At 35.7% G+C, this 19345-nt stretch overlaps 2 protein-coding genes, 1 non-coding gene and 1 pseudogene across 4 annotated transcripts; 2 read left to right on the top strand and 2 right to left on the bottom strand.

Annotated features, from left to right (window-relative positions):
- Positions 1–3704: 3704 nt before the first annotated feature.
- On the bottom strand, positions 3705–3798 carry LOC117919473 (annotated as a pseudogene).
- Positions 3799–4167: 369 nt separating this feature from the next.
- On the top strand, positions 4168–4270 carry LOC117919474. The gene has a single exon (XR_004652071.1). It is a non-coding gene; the product is annotated as a U6 spliceosomal RNA (small nuclear RNA).
- Positions 4271–5969: 1699 nt separating this feature from the next.
- On the top strand, positions 5970–12995 carry LOC117919274 (kinesin-like protein KIN-14R). 2 transcript variants are annotated; one of them, XM_034836413.1, is made up of 19 exons: positions 5970–6428; positions 7178–7476; positions 7576–7747; positions 7848–7918; positions 8004–8187; positions 8639–8748; positions 8839–8938; positions 9016–9102; positions 9201–9377; positions 9471–9744; positions 9917–10078; positions 10170–10385; positions 10476–10513; positions 10700–10863; positions 10959–11210; positions 11608–11682; positions 11769–11840; positions 11938–12009; positions 12333–12995. In XM_034836413.1, the coding sequence occupies exons 1-19, from the start codon at positions 6209–6211 to the stop codon at positions 12801–12803; spliced, it is 3216 nt and encodes a 1071-aa protein (XP_034692304.1). In that variant the 5' UTR covers positions 5970–6208; the 3' UTR covers positions 12804–12995. The 2 variants fall into 2 exon arrangements, with proteins under 2 accessions (XP_034692304.1, XP_034692305.1); XM_034836414.1 differs by lacking the exon at positions 11608–11682.
- Positions 12996–16106: 3111 nt separating this feature from the next.
- LOC117917796 (dof zinc finger protein DOF5.7-like) lies at positions 16107–18124 on the bottom strand. The gene has a single exon (XM_034834182.1). It carries the CDS (start codon positions 17815–17817, stop codon positions 16795–16797), a length of 1023 nt encoding a protein of 340 aa, XP_034690073.1. The 5' UTR covers positions 17818–18124; the 3' UTR covers positions 16107–16794.
- Positions 18125–19345: the final 1221 nt, after the last annotated feature.

Below are 19345 nucleotides of genomic sequence, written 5' to 3'. Positions count from 1 at the left end.
AATCTTATTTAAAAATAAAAAATATTTAAGTTTTTGAAAAGTTTAATATTAAGAAACAAAATAATTTTGAAGATAGTAGTGAAATAACACCCTTATTGCATGTGAATATAAATTTATTAAATTGTTAAATAAAATAAATATTATTTAAAGAAAAAAAATTAATTAATATTTATTAAAAAAAAAAAAAAGGTTATTGAGAGTGATGCTTTTTTATAAATTATAATTGAAATACCAAATATGATTAAAAATTCATTAAACTTTTTTAATAAAATAAATGCTATTTAATAAAAAAAAATAGTTAATATTTATTAAAAATGTTATCTAGATTTCTATGCCTTCTTTATAAGCAAAAACTAAAATAGCACAGGTGACAATATATATATATATTCTTTAAATATTGTTTATCAAAATAAATATTATTTAACAAATTTTTTAATTAATAATTTAAATTCTTATTTTTATTAAATGCATGTTTTTAAATGGAAAGTAGTGTATTTAACGAGTTAGAAGCAATATCATTATAATGATCATTAACTATTTGTTTAACTTTCTCGTATGAGTTAAATTTATTATTGTTTCTGTTATAAAAATTACATATATACGAAAAGTTATTAGGTCGTATAAATGATTGTTTCAATTAAAAGAAAAGATCATTAGTAGGATGTGTGGTATTTAGAAAATTTAAAAATCAACTAATAGATTTAAAATTAGCAAGCAAGTGACAAAAACGAAGTTGTGGTCTCGAAAAAAAAAACCTATTAGCAATTGAAAAGATAACTTATCGTCACATTATTTGTTAACAATTATAATAAATTAAAATAAAATGGTACAATAAAATCAAAATGATACTAGTTACATTATCAAAATGATATAATACAATCAATTTTACAAAAAATTATATAATTTGTAGTTAGAACTTATAATTTGTATTGTTTTTAAAATTTTCTTTACAATATGAATTTTAATAAAATAAAAACATATATATTAATAAAAATTATATAATTTGTAGTTAGAACTTATAATTTGTATTGTTTTTTTTAAATTCATTAACCTTTTTAATAAAATAAAAACATATATTTTTGCACCTTGCATTTTTCTTCCAATGCTTAAAAAACTACATAATTTTTATTGAAAAATTAAGTTTTATTTAATCTAATTTTGAAGATCATATTTTTGCAAATGTTACATATTAACATTGACAATAACATATATTTACGTGACTAATATAATTTTTTTTATGTTTTATTTTTCCTAAAATGAATTGGTGATAAAATAGGTGTGCCCTTCAACATCTTAATTTATTATTTGAAAACAAATTACATAATACATATTTATTCAAAAAGTTGACATTTCATGGTCTATTTGATGATTTTGTTAGATAAGTTTTATCTAAATGGAAATATTGAAACAATTAATTTATATGTGTAATTTTATGAATATTGTTATACTATTGATAAATAGATACATTCATGGTCAAATCATACTTGAATGATATAGCAATTATATTCTTGATTTATGTAAAAATTATCAAATAAGACTTTTCATAAATGACATTATTATAAACATCAAGAAGTTTTTATAAGTTGAGAAAATAAATCATTGTTTATTTTGTTTTGTTAAACCATTATTCATAGATTTGATGGATCAACCTTGAGTAGAACACTCCGACTATTAGTTTAATTAGTAATTGTATTACAAGTTTTTAACTTGATGTTTTGAATATTATTTTTCAAATGTGATGCCTTATTAGTAGTCATTGATTGTACTCAAATATCCTTTTATGGTACAATAACCAATATAAAAATTAGAAACCTTGAAGTGGGGTATAAATAAATAGAAAGATGATAATAATGTATTATGTAAAAAAATATATGAAATGGTGAAAGAAAGTGATTTTGTGAGATATAAGTTATGATGATGACATATAATATCCAATTATAAAAATAATATTTTCCTCTTATTTATTACAAATTAAGATTTTTAAAACCTCATTTTGTTTTTGTAATGATCCGCATCCGATCGTGTAGATATTGTCCACTATGTACCCAAAGGGTTCTTATGGCTTTAAAATGTGTCAACTTGATCAAGAGGGACTCATATTTATATGTGTTAGAAAAATTAGGCTAATTCAACTTATGGTAATCACCCTAGAGGGAGGGTGAATAGAGTGATGGTCTCTTTTTGCAAATTTAAACTATGTGAAAGTAAGAGACAATTATATGCAAGTATATAATAAGCAATATAAAAACAATTGCATATAAATTAAAAGAGTATGGAAAAGAGAATGCAAACACAAGATTTTATAGTGGTTCGACGCAACCCGACCTACATCCACTATCTTGTAGCTTCAATCCCAAACTTGAGGTTCCACTAATTTAAGGCTTCCAAACCAAGCCTTCAAGCAATACAATTGGATTATGATTCCAATTCACCATCTTGGACTTTTGGCTCCAAGCACCCTTTACACTTATCAAGAGATATCCCACTTTTGAACAATCCCTCAAGTGATACCCCACACTTGAGAAACTTCCTCTTAAAGATTTACAAATAAATGATCTCACAAAATCCTAGTACAAAAACTTTAAGCTCAAATCATACAAGAAAACTAGGATTGAAATGTGCACTAAAGATATGCAAGTTTTAGAACAATGGTGCACTAAAAAACACTCTTCAAATGCTCAAATATATTCAAGAAAGGTTTGGGAAGGTTGAGCTTTTTAAACAATGAAAATTATAACCTTTTTATAGAAGAGAAAAGTCAAGGGGGTTTGACCGGTCGAGTTAGGGGTCAACCGGTTGACTAGCCGTTAGCATTTAATGTTTGGCAGGTGACCGTTAGGCCTCAATCGGACCTCGACCGGGAAGAGAAGGCCACTGGGAGAGAGAAAAACTTTTTGGCATCCCTCGACCGATCTTCGACCGGGTAAGCACAACCGGTCGACCAGTTTCTCAACCGGTTGAACCGATTGAGCCATTTTTTTGCTCAACAACCAACTTTTTCAACTTAAAATCTTTTAAAACAAGTTTGAAAAACATTTAACACAATGTTTTAGTTGAAAACATTAAGTCATCCAATTCTTAAGACATTTAAAACAAAATAACTCTTGGATGATTTTGGTGTATAAGTAAATAATGTAATGCATGAAAATCCTAGTGCACCAACAACCTTACAAAGAGATCTTATGAAACTTGGGTCTTGAAAAACACTTCTCTTTGAGGTGGTCTTCTTCTTCATAATTTCTCATTGGGTTGATTTGTCTTTGTGATTGCTACTTTATAAATCGTCTTGCCTAATCACACTTGAAATATAATCATTACTTCTAAACCTTATTTTGTTATCATCAAAATCAAGATTAACTAAACCTTGGTTTCAGAATATGGTATTAGGAACTTTCCCTTATCTTTGATGTGAGATATCACAAATTTCCACCATGTAAACATAATGTCCTCGTTGTATCCCATGAGATTATGAGACCAAACAGACAAACACTTCATATGGGGCCAAATAAACCCCCACACTAGGGTTGGGGCTGGATCGATTTTGATACCATTTTGTAATAACTTGCACCAAACTGTGTAAATATTGTTTGTTCTAGGCCTAAAGAAGTTTTCGCGACTTTAAAGCATATCTACAAGGTTAAAAAAAACTCATACATATATAGCATTAGAAATTTTTTCTCATATATGATGTGGGATATCACACAAAAAATTTGGACCATTTCTTGATTTGTGCGTGTCATCCTTGTGCAGGGACCATGCTAATCTTCTCTGTAATGACCCGCATCCAACGGTATGGATAATGTCCATTTCGGGTCCAAAGGGGCCTTAACGACTTTAAAAAATGTCTACAAAGTCGTGAAGGTGCCACTGGGGCTAAAACGGACAATATTTATATAGTTGGGTATAGATTGTTACAAATGGTATCATAACCGACCCTTAACCTTAGTGTGGGGGTTTGTCTATTTGACCTCGTGAGAGGTGTTTGTTTATTTGATCTCATAATCATATGAGACACAATAAGGATGTTGTGTTTTGGGGGGGGGGGGGGGGGGTGCTTGTGATATCTCATAATAAATAAGGGAGAAAGTTTCTCACACTATATAAGTATGAATCTTTTTTAACTTTATAGATGCGTTTTAAAGTTGCGAGAGTCTATATGAGCTCAAAGTGAACAATATCTACACGGTTTGATGTGTCTCGTTACATATAAGATTATCATGACTCATGTGCAAGGATGACACACATAAATCGAGAAATGGTACAACTTTTTTTGTGATATCCCACATTAGATAGGGGATAAAATTCTTAATGTTATATATGTACAAACTCCTAACCTTGTAGACGTGTTTTAAAGACATGAGAGTCTATTTGGACTTAGAGTAGACAACATTTACACGATTGGGTGTGAGTCATTACAAAATGATATTAGAGCCAATTTTTGACCTCAATGTGGGGGTTTGTTTGGCCTCATATAAAGTGTTTGTCTGTTTGACCTCGTAATTCCGTGGTACGCAATGTTCTCGTTGTATTTGCATAAGAGGATGTTTGTGACATCCCATATCAGATAGGGGGAAAATTTTTGACACTATATAAATATGAGTTTTTCTTAATGAAGTAGATGCGCTTTTAAGCCGTGAGCAACCATTTAGGTCTGGAACAGATAATATCTACATGATTAAGTACAAGTTGTTATAAAAACAAGACGATGTTTTAGATCATTTACCTATATTTGACTTTGTAAAATATGTTAAAGAAACTTTTTCATTTTCTTATTTTCAAAATTGTTTGCATGACATGTTTTATAGATACTTGATAAGCCTTACAAAAAAAGTATTTGTAAAATAACTAAATTACAAGAATAAAAATGACTTAAATTTTTTACTCATACTTTTATGGTTTTATGTTATCTTAATGAAATCATCTCTCTAAATCAAGCCGTTTTATTTATAGTGACAAATTTTAGCAATAAGAGTGAAAGAAAATAATGTTTATCCAAATTTAACTTGTATGATATTTGTTTTTTGGTTTTTTTAAGAAAAGTATTATCTAAATCATTTGTATCCAATATTGAATTAATTAAATAAAACAATGATAAAAATCAATCACTTAAATGGTAAGGCCATTTATTAAAAAAATGTCAATAAACACTTTAGTTTTTTATATATAATATAACTAAATCAATTTTATTCACATTTTATGTGCGTAGTGTCTATTAATTTAAAATTTCATCAAATATTTCTTCTATTTATTTTTTTATTTGTTGTCTTCATTCACATTCCCTCTCATTTAAAGTAAAATAATAAAAATATTTGATAAAAATTCAAACTTACGAGGGTTAAATATTTAACCAAATTGTGATGAGAGTCATCTAAAATTATCCTTTTAAATATTTTTATTTTTTTATAAGTAAATATATTATGACAATCATAATATTCATATGATAGGTATTTAATTCAATGTTGAGTTTGAAAAATAGCATGGGATTAGAGGGTAAGGGGCCTTGTAACTTTTGAACCATGACCAATGGTTAAAATTGGAATTAAGAAATTTCTAAAATGATGATAGGAATTTATGAGGCAATGACTAATAATCTTATTTTAGTTTAAAATTAATAGACTTAACCAATCATTTTAAACTTTTTTATTAAAAATAAATGATAAAATTTATATCTACGAGGAGTGATACAAAGAATGATATTAAAGTAAAAATTAATATCTTTAAGGTGTATAACAATAATTTTAGAAAATATTTTTAATATTTTTAACACTTTAAAATTTTTAACGTTTTCTAAAAATGACGGTGAATCACACTTTTTAACAAATGTCTATGCGTATTGGGTACGAACCTAATTTGGTCACGTGCCTTGAGCGTGACACGTGTCATATCGGACAGGCCTTTTGTCAACCTTATGATACCATGAAGTCTTCCTGATCGAGTTTAGCCTGGACAAGAATTAGGGAATGTAACAGAAAACTTGGAAAGGGCACTTTGAACGGTCCATTACCTCCAACGGTCACATTTAGGATTCAAATTTGAATGTTTTTCCGTTTGTTGGGAGTAAAAGGAAGTAAAAATTTCTTTCCTATTCACCACATCCAAACCCACAAACACCAAACACACTGTGCTGCAAAAGAGCTCCGACCGTTTCTACTGCATTTCAAGATTTTTTTCCCCCCATTTTTTTCCAGCATCCAGCACTCTCACTTCAATGGAGGAGATTCAATTCAACACTTTTCACCAAGATCCAGAAACTCTATTTTCAAATCCCTCGGTTTCAAGGGGTTTTGACTGGGAGAAGGACGGACTCTTGAATCAAGAAAATAAAGATTCCCATATGGATGAAGACGGTGAATCTTTGGTTGATTTTATGATTTGCGACTCGGGTTCAAGACTAATTCCAACTGGATTTAAGAGATCGGATTGCGCGGGTTAGTTTTTTTTTTTTTTTTTTGGTCTTATGTTTATATTTTACTTCAAACCGGCCTATGTTCTGTTTGGTTGCTGAGAAAATCTGATAGAGGAAAAGAAATAAAAATTTGGAGTACCAAAATTTCTCACTGTTTGGTTCCACTACCCGCGCCCCCCATTTTCAATTTTAAGAAACAAAAATGGTTGTGAGGATAAGACTTCACATTCCCTTTTCGCGTCTTCTCAGTAATCGATCAGGAACGTAGGTTATTTTTTTCGAGATCTTGGTATCAAAATCCTATTAGATTAGTTATAGCCATAAACATATATGTCGATTATGGTTCTTCCTTGTCATGCTGTTGACGTAGATGAAATTATTTGAGTAAAGAGCTTAATTAGGTTGAAGAGCCTAGTCGATTAGGGTTTGCTTTTATTCATATGTGATGCATCTTCGTTCTTATCTATGCTTGTCTGAATGCTGAAAAAAAAACGACAGAGAAAGAGAAGAAAATAAAATAAAATTGTGAATCTTAGACTACTATTGGGACATCTTGAAAACTGAAACCTCCATGTAACTATGCCTAATACAGCTTGCTGAAGTTAGCATCTCATAATTTCGAGACCAAACAAAAAAAGAACATGGGATTTGAAATCTTTGTTCATTTTCTTCATTTTCCAAAGCAGCTAAACACAGATGCTGAGAGTTTAAGCCTTCTTGGTTAATTGGGGGTCGAAATATTTACTCGATTATATTGGTTTCTTGAACCAGAGGAAGTTGTCATATTTGTAAATGCTGGAGATGAGACTTCAAGAGAAGCGGATTCCAATATGAAATTTTTAGCTGACACCTTTTTCCAAGGAGGGGATGTTTTACGAACTGAAGAGTGCATAACTGAGGGTGGTGACTGTCCATTCATTTATCAGTCTGCACGATTGGGGAACTTTTCTTATCGGTTTGAAAATCTTCATCCAGGCGACTATTTTGTTGACCTTCATTTTGTAGAGATCATAAACACAGATGGACCTAAAGGGATGCGAGTATTCAATGTATTCGTGCAGGAAGAGAAGGCAAGTGAATTAGAAGAAAATCCTTGCTGTGATTCTTCTCTACTATCGAAATTCTATGTTAGTTGATTGAACTCTTCTTCTTGTTGGTTAAAATGGCAGGTCTTGTCAGACTTTGATATCTTCTCCATTGTTGGAGCCAATAAACCAGTACAGTTAGTTGACTTGAGGGTCCCTGTCAAGGAGGATGGCTTAATCGTTATAAGGTTCGAAGGGGTCAATGGAAGCCCCATGGTCAGTGGGATTTGCATAAGGAAAGCACCAATGTTGTCAGGTATTTTAGTCCTATCCCTTCCCTGAAATTCAACATCATGAGCTAGAATATCTTCCAAGAAACAAAATTTTTATTCACCTATCTTGCAACTCCAAAACAGTTCCTCCAGCTTCACCTGAATATCTCATATGTAACCACTGTTCGGCTGAGATAGAAGTTTCTCCGGTTCAGGTATGTTGCCATTAAGATGAAAAAAAAAAAAAAACTTTGAAGCTTCTAAATTGTTTCTTACATCATCTTATATGGATGTTTGCAGAAGAAACTTAAGCAAACAAAATTTACAGTTAAATATGAGAAAAAGATAGAAGAACTCACTATGCAGTGCCAGCGCAAGACAGATGAGTGCTATGAGGCTTGGATGTCTTTGACAGCAGCAAATGAGCAACTTGAGAAGGTCAGGATGGAACTTGACAATAAGTTGTTCCAGACATACTCTCTAGGTAAGATGAGATCTGATTCAGTTCACTGAGATTTTGGTTTTTTAAAAAGAAAATTTTGTTATGTTTAATCCAAATGGAAAGAGAATCCGTGATTGAAGGATTTTCTTTATAGATCTCGCAAAAACACTACAACTATCTCTTATGCTTTGTAACTGTTTTCTCAGTCAGAATTCAACCTTCAGAATGTAAATTGTCCCTTAATCTTATATTTGGAAAAAAAGGTGAGAAATTCTAGGGTAAAGTTGAAGTTGACCTGATCAATGACCATAGATTTCTTGATTCATGAGAGGAAGTCCATGAGGTTGGTGGTTAAACATTATCTATAATGTCTGCCAAGCATTCACCTAAATGCAACTGGCATATGTAAGTTCTGCCGGTTACTGGTGATTATCTTGGATTTTTCCTGCTCTAGAACTGTAATCTTTCTGATTCTGTTATTTTCTCCTTTTAGATCAAACTGTGGAGAAGCAAGCTGAAAAGCTGAGGCATATTTCCAGTAAGTATGAGCATGATAAGAAGGTCTGGGTTGCTGCACTTAATGACTTGGATGATAAAATAAAGGTAACCATGGTTTTCTAGTGCAGAGTTATAAGTTTCCCTTTCATGTTCTCAACTAGTTCTCTTTTTATACACTGTTCATCTTTTATGCAGATGATGAAACAAGAGCATTCTCAGCTTTCTCGTGAAGCACATGAGTGTGCTGATTCCATTCCTGAGTTGAATCAAATGGTTGTTGCTGTTCAGGCATTAGGTAACTTTGAGCAACACTTCATTCTGTTACTAGTCTTGGGATTTATGCATGATTCATCTGAATGGAATTACGGGCAGTTGCACAGTGTGAGGATTTCAAAATGAAGTACATTGAAGAACAAACAAAGAGAAAGAAGCTGTATAACCAAGTCCAAGAGGCAAAAGGCATGTTTTGTTTTTGTGCTCTATGATTCAGTGACACATTTCTCATTCAGAGATCTGTGTTATTTATTCTTAATAAAGAAACATTCATTTGATTTCAGGTAATATCAGGGTCTTTTGCCGGTGCCGTCCATTCAGAAAGGAGGAGCTATCAGCTGGGTCTGCAACAGTTGTAGACTTGGATGGTGCTAAGGATGGGGATCTTGGGATTCTGACTGGTGGTTCCACCAGAAAGAACTTCAAATTTGACCGCGTTTACACACCAAAAGATGACCAGGGTGTGCATATATTACTACTAATTGGTGGACACAGTCTTGCTATTTTAACTTTGTGAACTTTGCATTTAAGTGAGAATTTTCTTGTCTTAACAGTTGATGTGTTTGCGGATGCTTCACCAATGGTGATTTCAGTGTTAGATGGATACAATGTCTGTATATTTGCATATGGGCAAACAGGCACAGGAAAGACATTTACGATGGAGGGTACTCAGCAGAACAGGGGAGTCAACTATAGGACTCTTGAGGAGTTGTTCAAAGTTGCTGAGGAAAGGAGTGATACTTTCACTTATAGCTTGTCTGTTAGTGTGCTTGAAGTCTACAATGAGCAGATTAGGGACTTGCTGGCTACCTCGCCAGCATCAAAAAAGTAAAATTGTGCTTCATTGATTATTTTAAGAATCCCAACCTAGCCAGCAAACCTTTGAAAACATACTGGAGTTCACAGCAAAAACTCAGTAGGTTAGAAGGGAAGTGGGCTGGGCTGAAAAAAATTGATGAATGTGAGTAGCCTATTGATTTTTTATCCTGGATGATGCTAGGTTGGAGATAAAGCAATCTTCTGAAGGTTTTCATCATGTCCCGGGGATTGTGGAGGCCAAAGTGGAGAACATTAAAGAAGTCTGGAAAGTCCTGCAGGCTGGAAGCAATGCTAGGGCAGTTGGATCCAATAACGTGAATGAGCACAGCAGCCGATCACACTGGTATTCAACTTCCCAAAAGCTTTCTCTTTTCTGTTTCCTTATTCATCATATTTTGATAAGTTGTGAATAAAATTTCACCAATTTTGTTCAGCATGCTTTGTATAATGGTGAAAGCAAAAAACTTGATGAATGGCGACTGTACAAAGAGCAAGCTTTGGCTTGTGGATTTGGCTGGCAGTGAAAGGCTTGCAAAGACCGATGTGCAAGGGGAGCGGCTCAAGGAAGCTCAAAACATCAATAGATCACTTTCAGCTCTTGGAGATGTCATATCTGCTTTAGCAACTAAAAGCAGTCATGTTCCATATAGGTCTAATTTTCGATATTTCTTGCCTTCAGATTACTCCTGCATCAATTTTCATATTTTGATTTATTTCCGCATTTTGTTTTTGGATTTCAGGAACTCCAAGCTGACACATCTACTTCAAGATTCATTAGGTACAATATCAATCAGCGAAGCTTTGTGCTTTGTGCGTGTGTCTTGTGGGTAAAAAGATTCAAGCCTGACAAATAGTTCAGATTGGTCCTAGATTTTGCAATGGACAAATTTTTGCCTTCAGTGCAGATATTAACAGTGCAAGTGTCAATTATCTTTTCTTTAAAACCTTGATTCATTTGTTGCAGGGGGTGACTCCAAAACTTTAATGTTCGTGCAAATTAGCCCTTCAGAGCATGACCTGGGAGAGACTTTGAGTTCATTGAACTTTGCATCTCGGGTTCGAGGGGTTGAGTTGGGTCCTGCAAAGCGGCAGATTGATACAGGTGAACTTCAAAAGATGAAAACAATGGTAAGTTTGATGATGACCAATTGGGAAGTGTAAAGTACTAAATCTTTTGTTGTAAGGTACTAAGTTTTGTGATTTTTTTCATGAATTACCTGAAGCTTGATAAAGCAAGGCAAGAATCTAGATCCAAAGACGAATCATTGAGGAAACTAGAAGAGAGCCTACAACATTTGGAAGGCAAGGCAAGAGGCAAAGATCAGATTTATAAAACCCAACAGGAAAAGATCAAAGAACTTGAAGGCCAGCTTGAGTTGAAGACATCATTACATGGCCAGTCAGAGAAGCAAATCTCACAACTCTCGGAAAGATTGAAGGGGAGAGAGGAAGTTTGCTCCAGTCTTCAACACAAGGTTTTGCTTTTTCACATTTAGAGAGCAGGAATCTACTAATATAATTCTTTTGGGTGATTTCTGCTACAGACTCTGACATCTCTGACCCCAAGAAAGGTTATTTTTATGTGGGGCTGTTTGGAGGTTGGGGATTTTTTTTAACTATCACATATGTATGAACATTCATATGCTGAGAAAGCTGGATATTTTTTTTTTGGGAGGGGGGTGGGGGGTTGGAGATATTTCGCTTGTCACACATGTATGAACGATCATATGCTGAGGAAGCTAGATGCAGCAGGAAATGGGTCTGATTAAAAAATATAGCTGTGTCCTCTACTGAAACTTACCAGTTTCTTCAAAAATTTAATTTTGACAATAGATGAGCTTGAGAGATTAATTAATTCCACTTGCTGAGCAGGTAAAAGATCTTGAAAGCAAATTGAAAGAACAAGTGAAAGAGTCTGAGTCTCATTCCTTTATCCTCCAACAGAAGGTTGTCGAATTGTGAAAGAATAGTGATGGGTTAATGTGAGAATATGAGAAGCAAAAACTTTAATAGAATTTGTTGTTTGTTTCCAGATCAAGGAGCTGGACAGAAAACTGAAAGACCAGGAACAGAGCTCAGAAGCCGCCTCCTCACTTCAGCAAAAGGTCACATTTAAGAAAATATTGAACTTGTGATGACTAAGTGGTCATTAAACAATTAAATGAGAAGCAAAATTTCACCATATTTGTTATTTGTTTCCAGGTCAATGAACTGGAGAGAAAACTGAGAGAGCAGGAAGAGAGCTCAGAGGTGGCTGCCTTGCTTCACCTAAAGGTGATATTTTTTTTCTTAACTAATTTAGATATTCTAAGCTTCAAATACACCTAGAGATCATCCGAAAAAAAAATTTGAAATAGTGATGAAAGCATACCTGTTAGCTGGTGTCAATGCTTAGAGTTTGTTTGACAGCTGACTTCACAACTACACAAATTCTCTCAATAATTTCTTGAACATCCGCAGGATTTGAATTTATTATCGAAAGATTCCTGGATTATTGCATATCCTCCCATCCTAAATATTGTTTGTTGTCGTAGACTGCTAGAAGTTTTCATGACATTTTTCTTTCCCTAATTTCAGTATAACATCTTTCATGACAGATTAAGGAGCTTGAAGAAAAGTTGAGAGAACAAGAACAACAGGCAGAATGTTTGACATATCAAGATTGTGCCAGTGTGTCAAGGGCCACTCCTGTTGAAGTAAAACCACGTGTAAGAGATGAATTCATGAGTGACGTTGAGCCTAACATTCTAAGGAATTCAAACACAATGAACCGCCCAATGAGTCAGGGTTCTACTTTCCTTAGAGGAACTGACTCTCTCAGTGACAAAAGAAAGAGACGAGAATTCAGAAGTACCGAAATGGAAAACAATACAATTGTATCAAATTCTTCAAATGATAATAGGACTAGGCAATCTGACCCACCCAAACCATTTGCAAGGTTGACGAAGACAGTGAAGCCAGTCGGTGCTGCTAATAGACGACCGTCTCTCACTCACAGCAAGACCAGTAGAGATCAGGTTCAAGGAATCAAAGAGAGGGATACCAAGAAAAGGATTTGGTCAAGATAGTTAAATGGAGCAGTAAGAAGTCAACTTGTTCTTCTGTTGTCTTCTTATATTGCATGCTATGTGCTTTATATTATACCAGTGTATGCATCGTCTTTTCGATTCATAACCTTTTCTGTGCCATAATTTGAGGATGAAATATGATTTATTTCCATATCTTTGGAAAGGATAAGATGCTTCATGTCAATCTTTTAAGTGATTGCTGTCCTGTCCCCTCTAGCATGTGTTCAAACTGACTGATTACATATTGATGGCTGCTTTTTAAAACGTTCCTCTAAACTGGGTCGTCCAAGATGTCTTTAAAAATGTCGTATATAGAGCAGATCGCATACATGGATGATGGGATAAACGTTCAATTGTCGGCATGATCCACTGTAACAATGTAGGAAGCATAGTAGATGTTTTTGGCTTGTTAATTGTTACATAGTTGAATACTGTGGTACTATGGCAGTGGTAGTTGATATGGCATCTTCAAGGGGGTTGTTCGACATTGAATTCATGCCAAATTAGAAGCGCCAAGGGAGCAAAATTTCCTCCCATCTTTATCATATTCAATGTTCTATCCTTTATCTGTCCAATGCCTATTGAACCTTTCATACTACAACACCTCCTAAAAAGGACTGCAACATTATTCGAGTCGTGAGTCCTGCTTAATGGGATAGTTATGTCAAAATCATATTGATTTAGTTCTTAATCAGTCACTTAGTTGACCAAATAGTCTCAAAGAAGGGCTTAGAAATGTCCACTAGTCTACCCCAACATACTACAATCTTTCCATGAGAGACACCTGTAATTGGGGACAGAGACATCTGCAGAATAGAACTAACAGCATACATAGAGTAAAACTGCCTACACAATTGATTTAGTTCTCAATCAGTCACTTAGTTGACCAAATGGTCTCAAAGAGGGGCTTAGAAATGTCCACTAGTCCACCCCAACATACAACAATCTTCCATGAGAGACACCTGTAATAGTGGACAGGGACAAGGTTGCAAGAGTACTGTCTGCAGAATAGAACTAACAACATACATAGACTAAAACTGCCTACTCACTAAAGCCTAAAGATGTAATGATGAGAGGGGGTGGTGGAAGGTGTGGAGACCCAAATGGAGCCAAAAGCAGTGACCAAAGCAAGAGCATTTTTCTCGTTTGAAGCAGTAGGCATACCCCTCCTCTCCCTCACCATTAAACTCGTCATCATAATCACAACCATACAAAAACCATATCTTAAAAGTGTTATTTTATTATGATGCGTGACACGTTTAATTGGTTAAGAAAATGACTCATACCCCACAAAGACGATTTCTCTCATTTCTTCACACCTACCACATATTCATCATCTCCAGCTTCTTGTTCTTGTTGGCCAGTGTGCTTTTCCATTTCTGGAAAGCAGTCGATACAACCATTTTTCTTCCATACGTATAAAAAAAACCACATAATATGTCATTAAATATGTTGAAAATGCAATACTTGAAAAGATTATAAGAATATTTATGTGGGTTAATTGCTGTCTTAAGAACATCCATAAGCCCTCTATGCAAAGAAGAAACTTACTGTGAAGAAGAAAAAGATAGAAATATTGTAGGGGCATGTAGGTTTAAAGCATGGTCCTTTTTTGGTTCTTAATGGTTGGCTGACGATGAAAGCTTCAGGATATGTAGAGCGGGTGCAGGACACAAGGGTGGAGATGAGTAACAGCATATAGTTTCCCATTATGTCATGAGCTTCTCGCAGGATGTAAGTTGTAATTGACAGTTGACGCAAACACAGGCAGTTCAACAAAAGTTTTCTTCCAGTGAGTCCATCACGTTAATCATGCAACTTCATGTTCTTCAATTCTTGATCCACTCATCTCTCTCTTCAATAAAATAAAACCCAAATTATTTAACAAAAAAGTTGACCCCCGGGAGAAAATAAGCTCATGCCCATAATAATTTTATACGAAAATGATAACAAACCGCATCCTTATTATTATTGTTATTTTTATCGAGAGAATTAAATGTTGCATATAGAAAAATTGTACTAATAAAAATTAAAGAAAAAAGTTATAGTAAGATCAGTAAATTAGTACTGTTGTCACAAGAATGTATATTAAAAAACAATTATAAATGATTGTGGAGGTTTAGAGGTGATGAGGAGAAAGAAATATGGTATGAAAAAGTACCAACAAGATGTTAAAGACCGGGGGGGTGGGGGCCGTGGAGTTGGAGTGTTAAATCAATGGCTTATTCCGCACAAGCCCATCTGATGTTGCAGTAGAAAATGTACAGTGGGTGAGACACAATTATTAATATGGTGCGGTGGAAGGAAGGTTATTGCTCACTGTAGAATGTTAACTTCTGCGGCAGTGCATGAAGACAGAGTGAGGGTTGGCCATGTTACAGGCTGTGAAGGCACAGTGCCGGCAAATAGTAGTGAAACTGCTGGGGTTCAGAGGAGGAAGAATATGTACATAGTGATAAGGTAAAAGAGCGAGGAAGAATAATACGAAGAAGTACTGTTGTTGCACCCGGCTTTATAATGACACCCAGAAGAAGACGGCAGAGAGAGGATGGAGTTATAAATGGAGGAGCCCATGTGTACTTGGGAGAGAGGAAGAGAGAGAGAGGGAGAGATCCCTTCTCTTGGAAGATGAGGAAGAAGAAGAAATGAGCTTGCATGCAGATAAAAAGGATGGGATCAGTGTTTGGGGCAAAGCTTTTGTTTGTGACAGTGGGACCTTTGATTTCAAAGAAATGGGTGAAAGTGAGAATAAAGATGGATGGCAAAGTGCAAGAAAAGCTAAGGAGATGGGTGGCAAAGTGCAAGTGATGAAAAGCAAAGCTTTCTCCCACACCAGCCACAAAGAAATAGGAGTGAAATGCTAAGTGGCAGCAAGTAGCACTGAGGCTCACTCTCCAAGGCCCTATAAAGCTAAACAAAGACATTTTCGCAATAGGAAAGAACTAGCCCTAAGCCATAGATGCCATCTCTCTCTCTCTCTCTCTCTATCTCGCTCTCTCTTTACATTCATTCAAATGCTGACAGTCTTTCATTCAATACACTTTCAAACCACCACTTTTTCAGACACCACCAAATCACACCCCACTGCAACTAATTATTACGAAGAGCCCTCGGCGCACAGAGAGAAAGGGACAGTGTAGGCTAGGCTTAAACATCACAGCGCTAGGAACACGTCGAGCAGTGAAGACCTTACCCAGCTACTGTGCTGTTTCATATTGTTCGGTAGCTGAGGAGCCTGAGGCTCAGTTCCCCGATAGAGAGAGACACACTGAGACAGTGAGAGTTCTGAAGACTGACTGAACATAAAACAAATCAAAGATATGGCATTAAATCTATTCAATAACAGTTCAAAATCTATCACAGATCCCAAAGCAGCGATTGAGAAGTAGAGATAAGAGTCGAAGGGGAGAACTTAAAAAAAAAAAAAAACAGGAAAAAAAAAGGGATGGATGAGAGACAGCATCTCCTCATAAAGAGCTGCTGCAATCTAATAACAGAAGCTATATTCTTATTCTAAGTCCCCGAATCATAATTTGCAATCCATTGCTTCTTGATGGAGAAACAGATAGAAACATCAAAGACATTTTGAGATGGAGAAAGAAATCCCCACCGCTTTCACTTCGTTCTACAACTAGTCTTTTATTGCTACCCATAAACAGTAATAGTCCTGCGTTTTTGTAGGAACATGCAAACAAAATGGAGATTCACCATCATCAACAAAGGCAACGACATCAAGAACGAAAACTATTGATCGGATCACCCTGCTACAACATTTATAAATAGAAGGGGAAACTAAAAAAAAAAGGAAAAAAAAAAAAACAACGTTACTTTTCTCTCTTGCCCTACTTTTTGTTGTGGATCTGCACCGGCACATAAAACAAGAAGATACATATATGGGAGATGGGTTTCGACTTTAGAGAATTCAGAATTCTTGGTATGTTTTCCAGTCTTTTCATCTTCTTTAAATGGGCTACCTCTTGATGCTCCTCAACTAGGGCAAAGTACTGTACTGATGCAAATCGCTCCAAGCTTGAATTCCATTCCAGTGGTTTGTGTTATCGTTGCCGTTGCCGCCAGTACTAGTGTTTGTAGTGGTGGGGGTTACTGGTGTGTAGGTGTCAAAGAACCACTCAGTTGCTGGGTTGCCACTGGCGCTGTCCTTTCTTGAATTACCAACGGCGCAAACTTCTGGTTTTGAGATCTCCAGGTTCTGAAACAAAATGGGTTGCAGTTTTTGATTCTGATTTTCCGGAGGAACAGACGAAACGCTGCTGTCTTTCTGATTCTCTCCCCCAAACAGCATCGCCAATCTCTGCTGCTGTAATTTCCAGTGCAGGTCTTGGTTTATGGAACTCAAGGACTCGATGGAAGATGCAAGACTACTGTGAACATTCATAGAACCCATGTCCTGAATTGCACCTCCAAATCCACCACCCTCCCCTTGTTTTAGAACAGAAGGAAGTGGATAATTGAACCCCATCAAGGAACTTGAGCTCCCGGGTTGATCGATGCTGAAACAAGAAGGAGTAGAAACAGCTGCAGAAGCAGTAGAAGTTGCTGAGATGTCCCCAAATGATGAAAACTGGTTGTAAACAGGAGGTGTTGACGAATGAAGCCTTGGAAAAGGAAGCCCACCGAGCTGAAAATCCATGGCTGGAGAGAGACCATGAAAGAACTTCAATCCACCCATCTCCGAAGATGCACCGACATCCTTCGAATCACCAGAAAGCCTTGAAGACGATTTTATCTTCTTGTTTTTCCGGCAGCCGCCTCCAATCGGAACGTTGCGTAGAGCTCCTCCTTTCGTCCAGTACCTTCTACATGTCTTGCAGAAATGTCTGGGCTGTGTAAGACTGTAATTGTTGTAGTAGCAGAATTTTGTGTTGGGTGAGTCACATCGTGGGCACTTGAGGACTTGATCCGGAGGCCTGTGAGCACCCGTTTTCCGGCCGCCGGAGCCTTGGGTTTCATCTTTGCTGACCGGATTTGCCGGAATATCATCCGGCGACATCATAAGAGATTTTATGCACGGACTTGAAGAGAAAACCCAGAAGAGAAAAATAGGTAGAGATGGGAAAGAGAGAGGTGGATAAAGAATTAGTTGTGGGTGTTTTTCTGGGTTGCTTAGTTTCCTTTTGCAGAGGCAAAGATACTCAATTCAATGGGTTCATGCATGGGGCTGAAAGATTGAGAGATGTTGATGGGCTCTTGTGACCTTCATCAAAGAGAGATTGAGGCAATAGGAAATATATATCAGCTCGCTGTATTTATATGTTAGATCTGATAGAATAAAGAAAGCTACATGAGAGAGAGAGGGAGAGAGAGAGAGAGAGAAGCAGATCCCATTAGAAAAAGGAGTCGGTTTATATATCCCTGTAGACGGAGGGGGAGAGAGAGAGAGTAGAGACAAAGAAAGGAGATGATCTGAAACTGAGCTGGCGGAACAAAGAGATCCACTATACACATCCTTCTTGATTGTGGCTGATGATGGAAAATTTGTGGGGTATTGATGAATAATAGCCCATGTACACATACACGGGACTACATTAGCCTTTCTTAACTTGGTTTTATTATTATCCATTATAAGCAGGACTTCTGGTACTCCACTAGCAATTAATGCTACAATTTTTTTGTATCCTGTAACAAAATACACTGTATAAATGTTCATATCATTATTACATAGGGCTGAAGCAATATTAGTTTGAAGAAACAATATTCAAGAAACCTTAGGATTATTCAAGCAGTCAGAAGGTTTATGCCATAAAGTTCTTTGGTTTCATTAATTAACACACATTAGATAGAAACAATATGTGATCCATTATATGATCTCAATCAATTAATAATGGGTCTTAAAACCTTACTTTAATATGTGAAACATGTGAGATCATGACGCATGATGGATGTATTATGAATGGGATCATAATCATATACACTAACATGTATGCATGAAAGCTTGCAATCGATTAGATGGAATATAGGTAGCAAGTTAAAAATGGGAGGCAGCATTGAAAGGGATAGTAGGGGGGAGTGATGGTAGTAGGGGGCGGAAGGGGTTCAGTGAGAGGCAACAGCAGCAGTGGGGCTGCCACCCACAGCAGCTTTGTCTATATCTTCCCATGAAATGTCCCTTTTAACCGAGATAACCCCACCTGACTTTGCAGGCCCCAATGCTTACACGTGTAAAAATCTCATCTCTCCCTCCACATAGCCCTACTCCCAGACCAGTAAATCCTGAATTCCACTTCTAAAGGCGTCCCCCACCTTATCACCAAGGCCTAAAACACCCAAGCAGTTGTGGGTAACACTTTAGAACGGCCAATTATATATGCTTTAAAAGGGAAATTAACTTTAGACCAAAAACATACCCTAAAGAGCTGTATTTTGGCCTATCAACTTTGAATTAACAATCTTTACAACTCAAACTACCGATTGGCTTTATATTGGGTCTTTTAGAGTGATGTGAGTCAGAGAAGCAGAAGAAAGTACCAATGTGAAGACCCTTAAAACTGCAAAGATACCTTTCAACCAGTTCTATGACTATA

This window comes from Vitis riparia, chromosome 7 (assembly GCF_004353265.1).
Source record: "Vitis riparia cultivar Riparia Gloire de Montpellier isolate 1030 chromosome 7, EGFV_Vit.rip_1.0, whole genome shotgun sequence".
Lineage (NCBI taxonomy): Eukaryota > Viridiplantae > Streptophyta > Magnoliopsida > Vitales > Vitaceae > Vitis > Vitis riparia.
The sequence above is the reverse complement of the archived record's forward strand: the minus strand, read 5'-3'. Positions and strand labels throughout refer to the sequence as shown.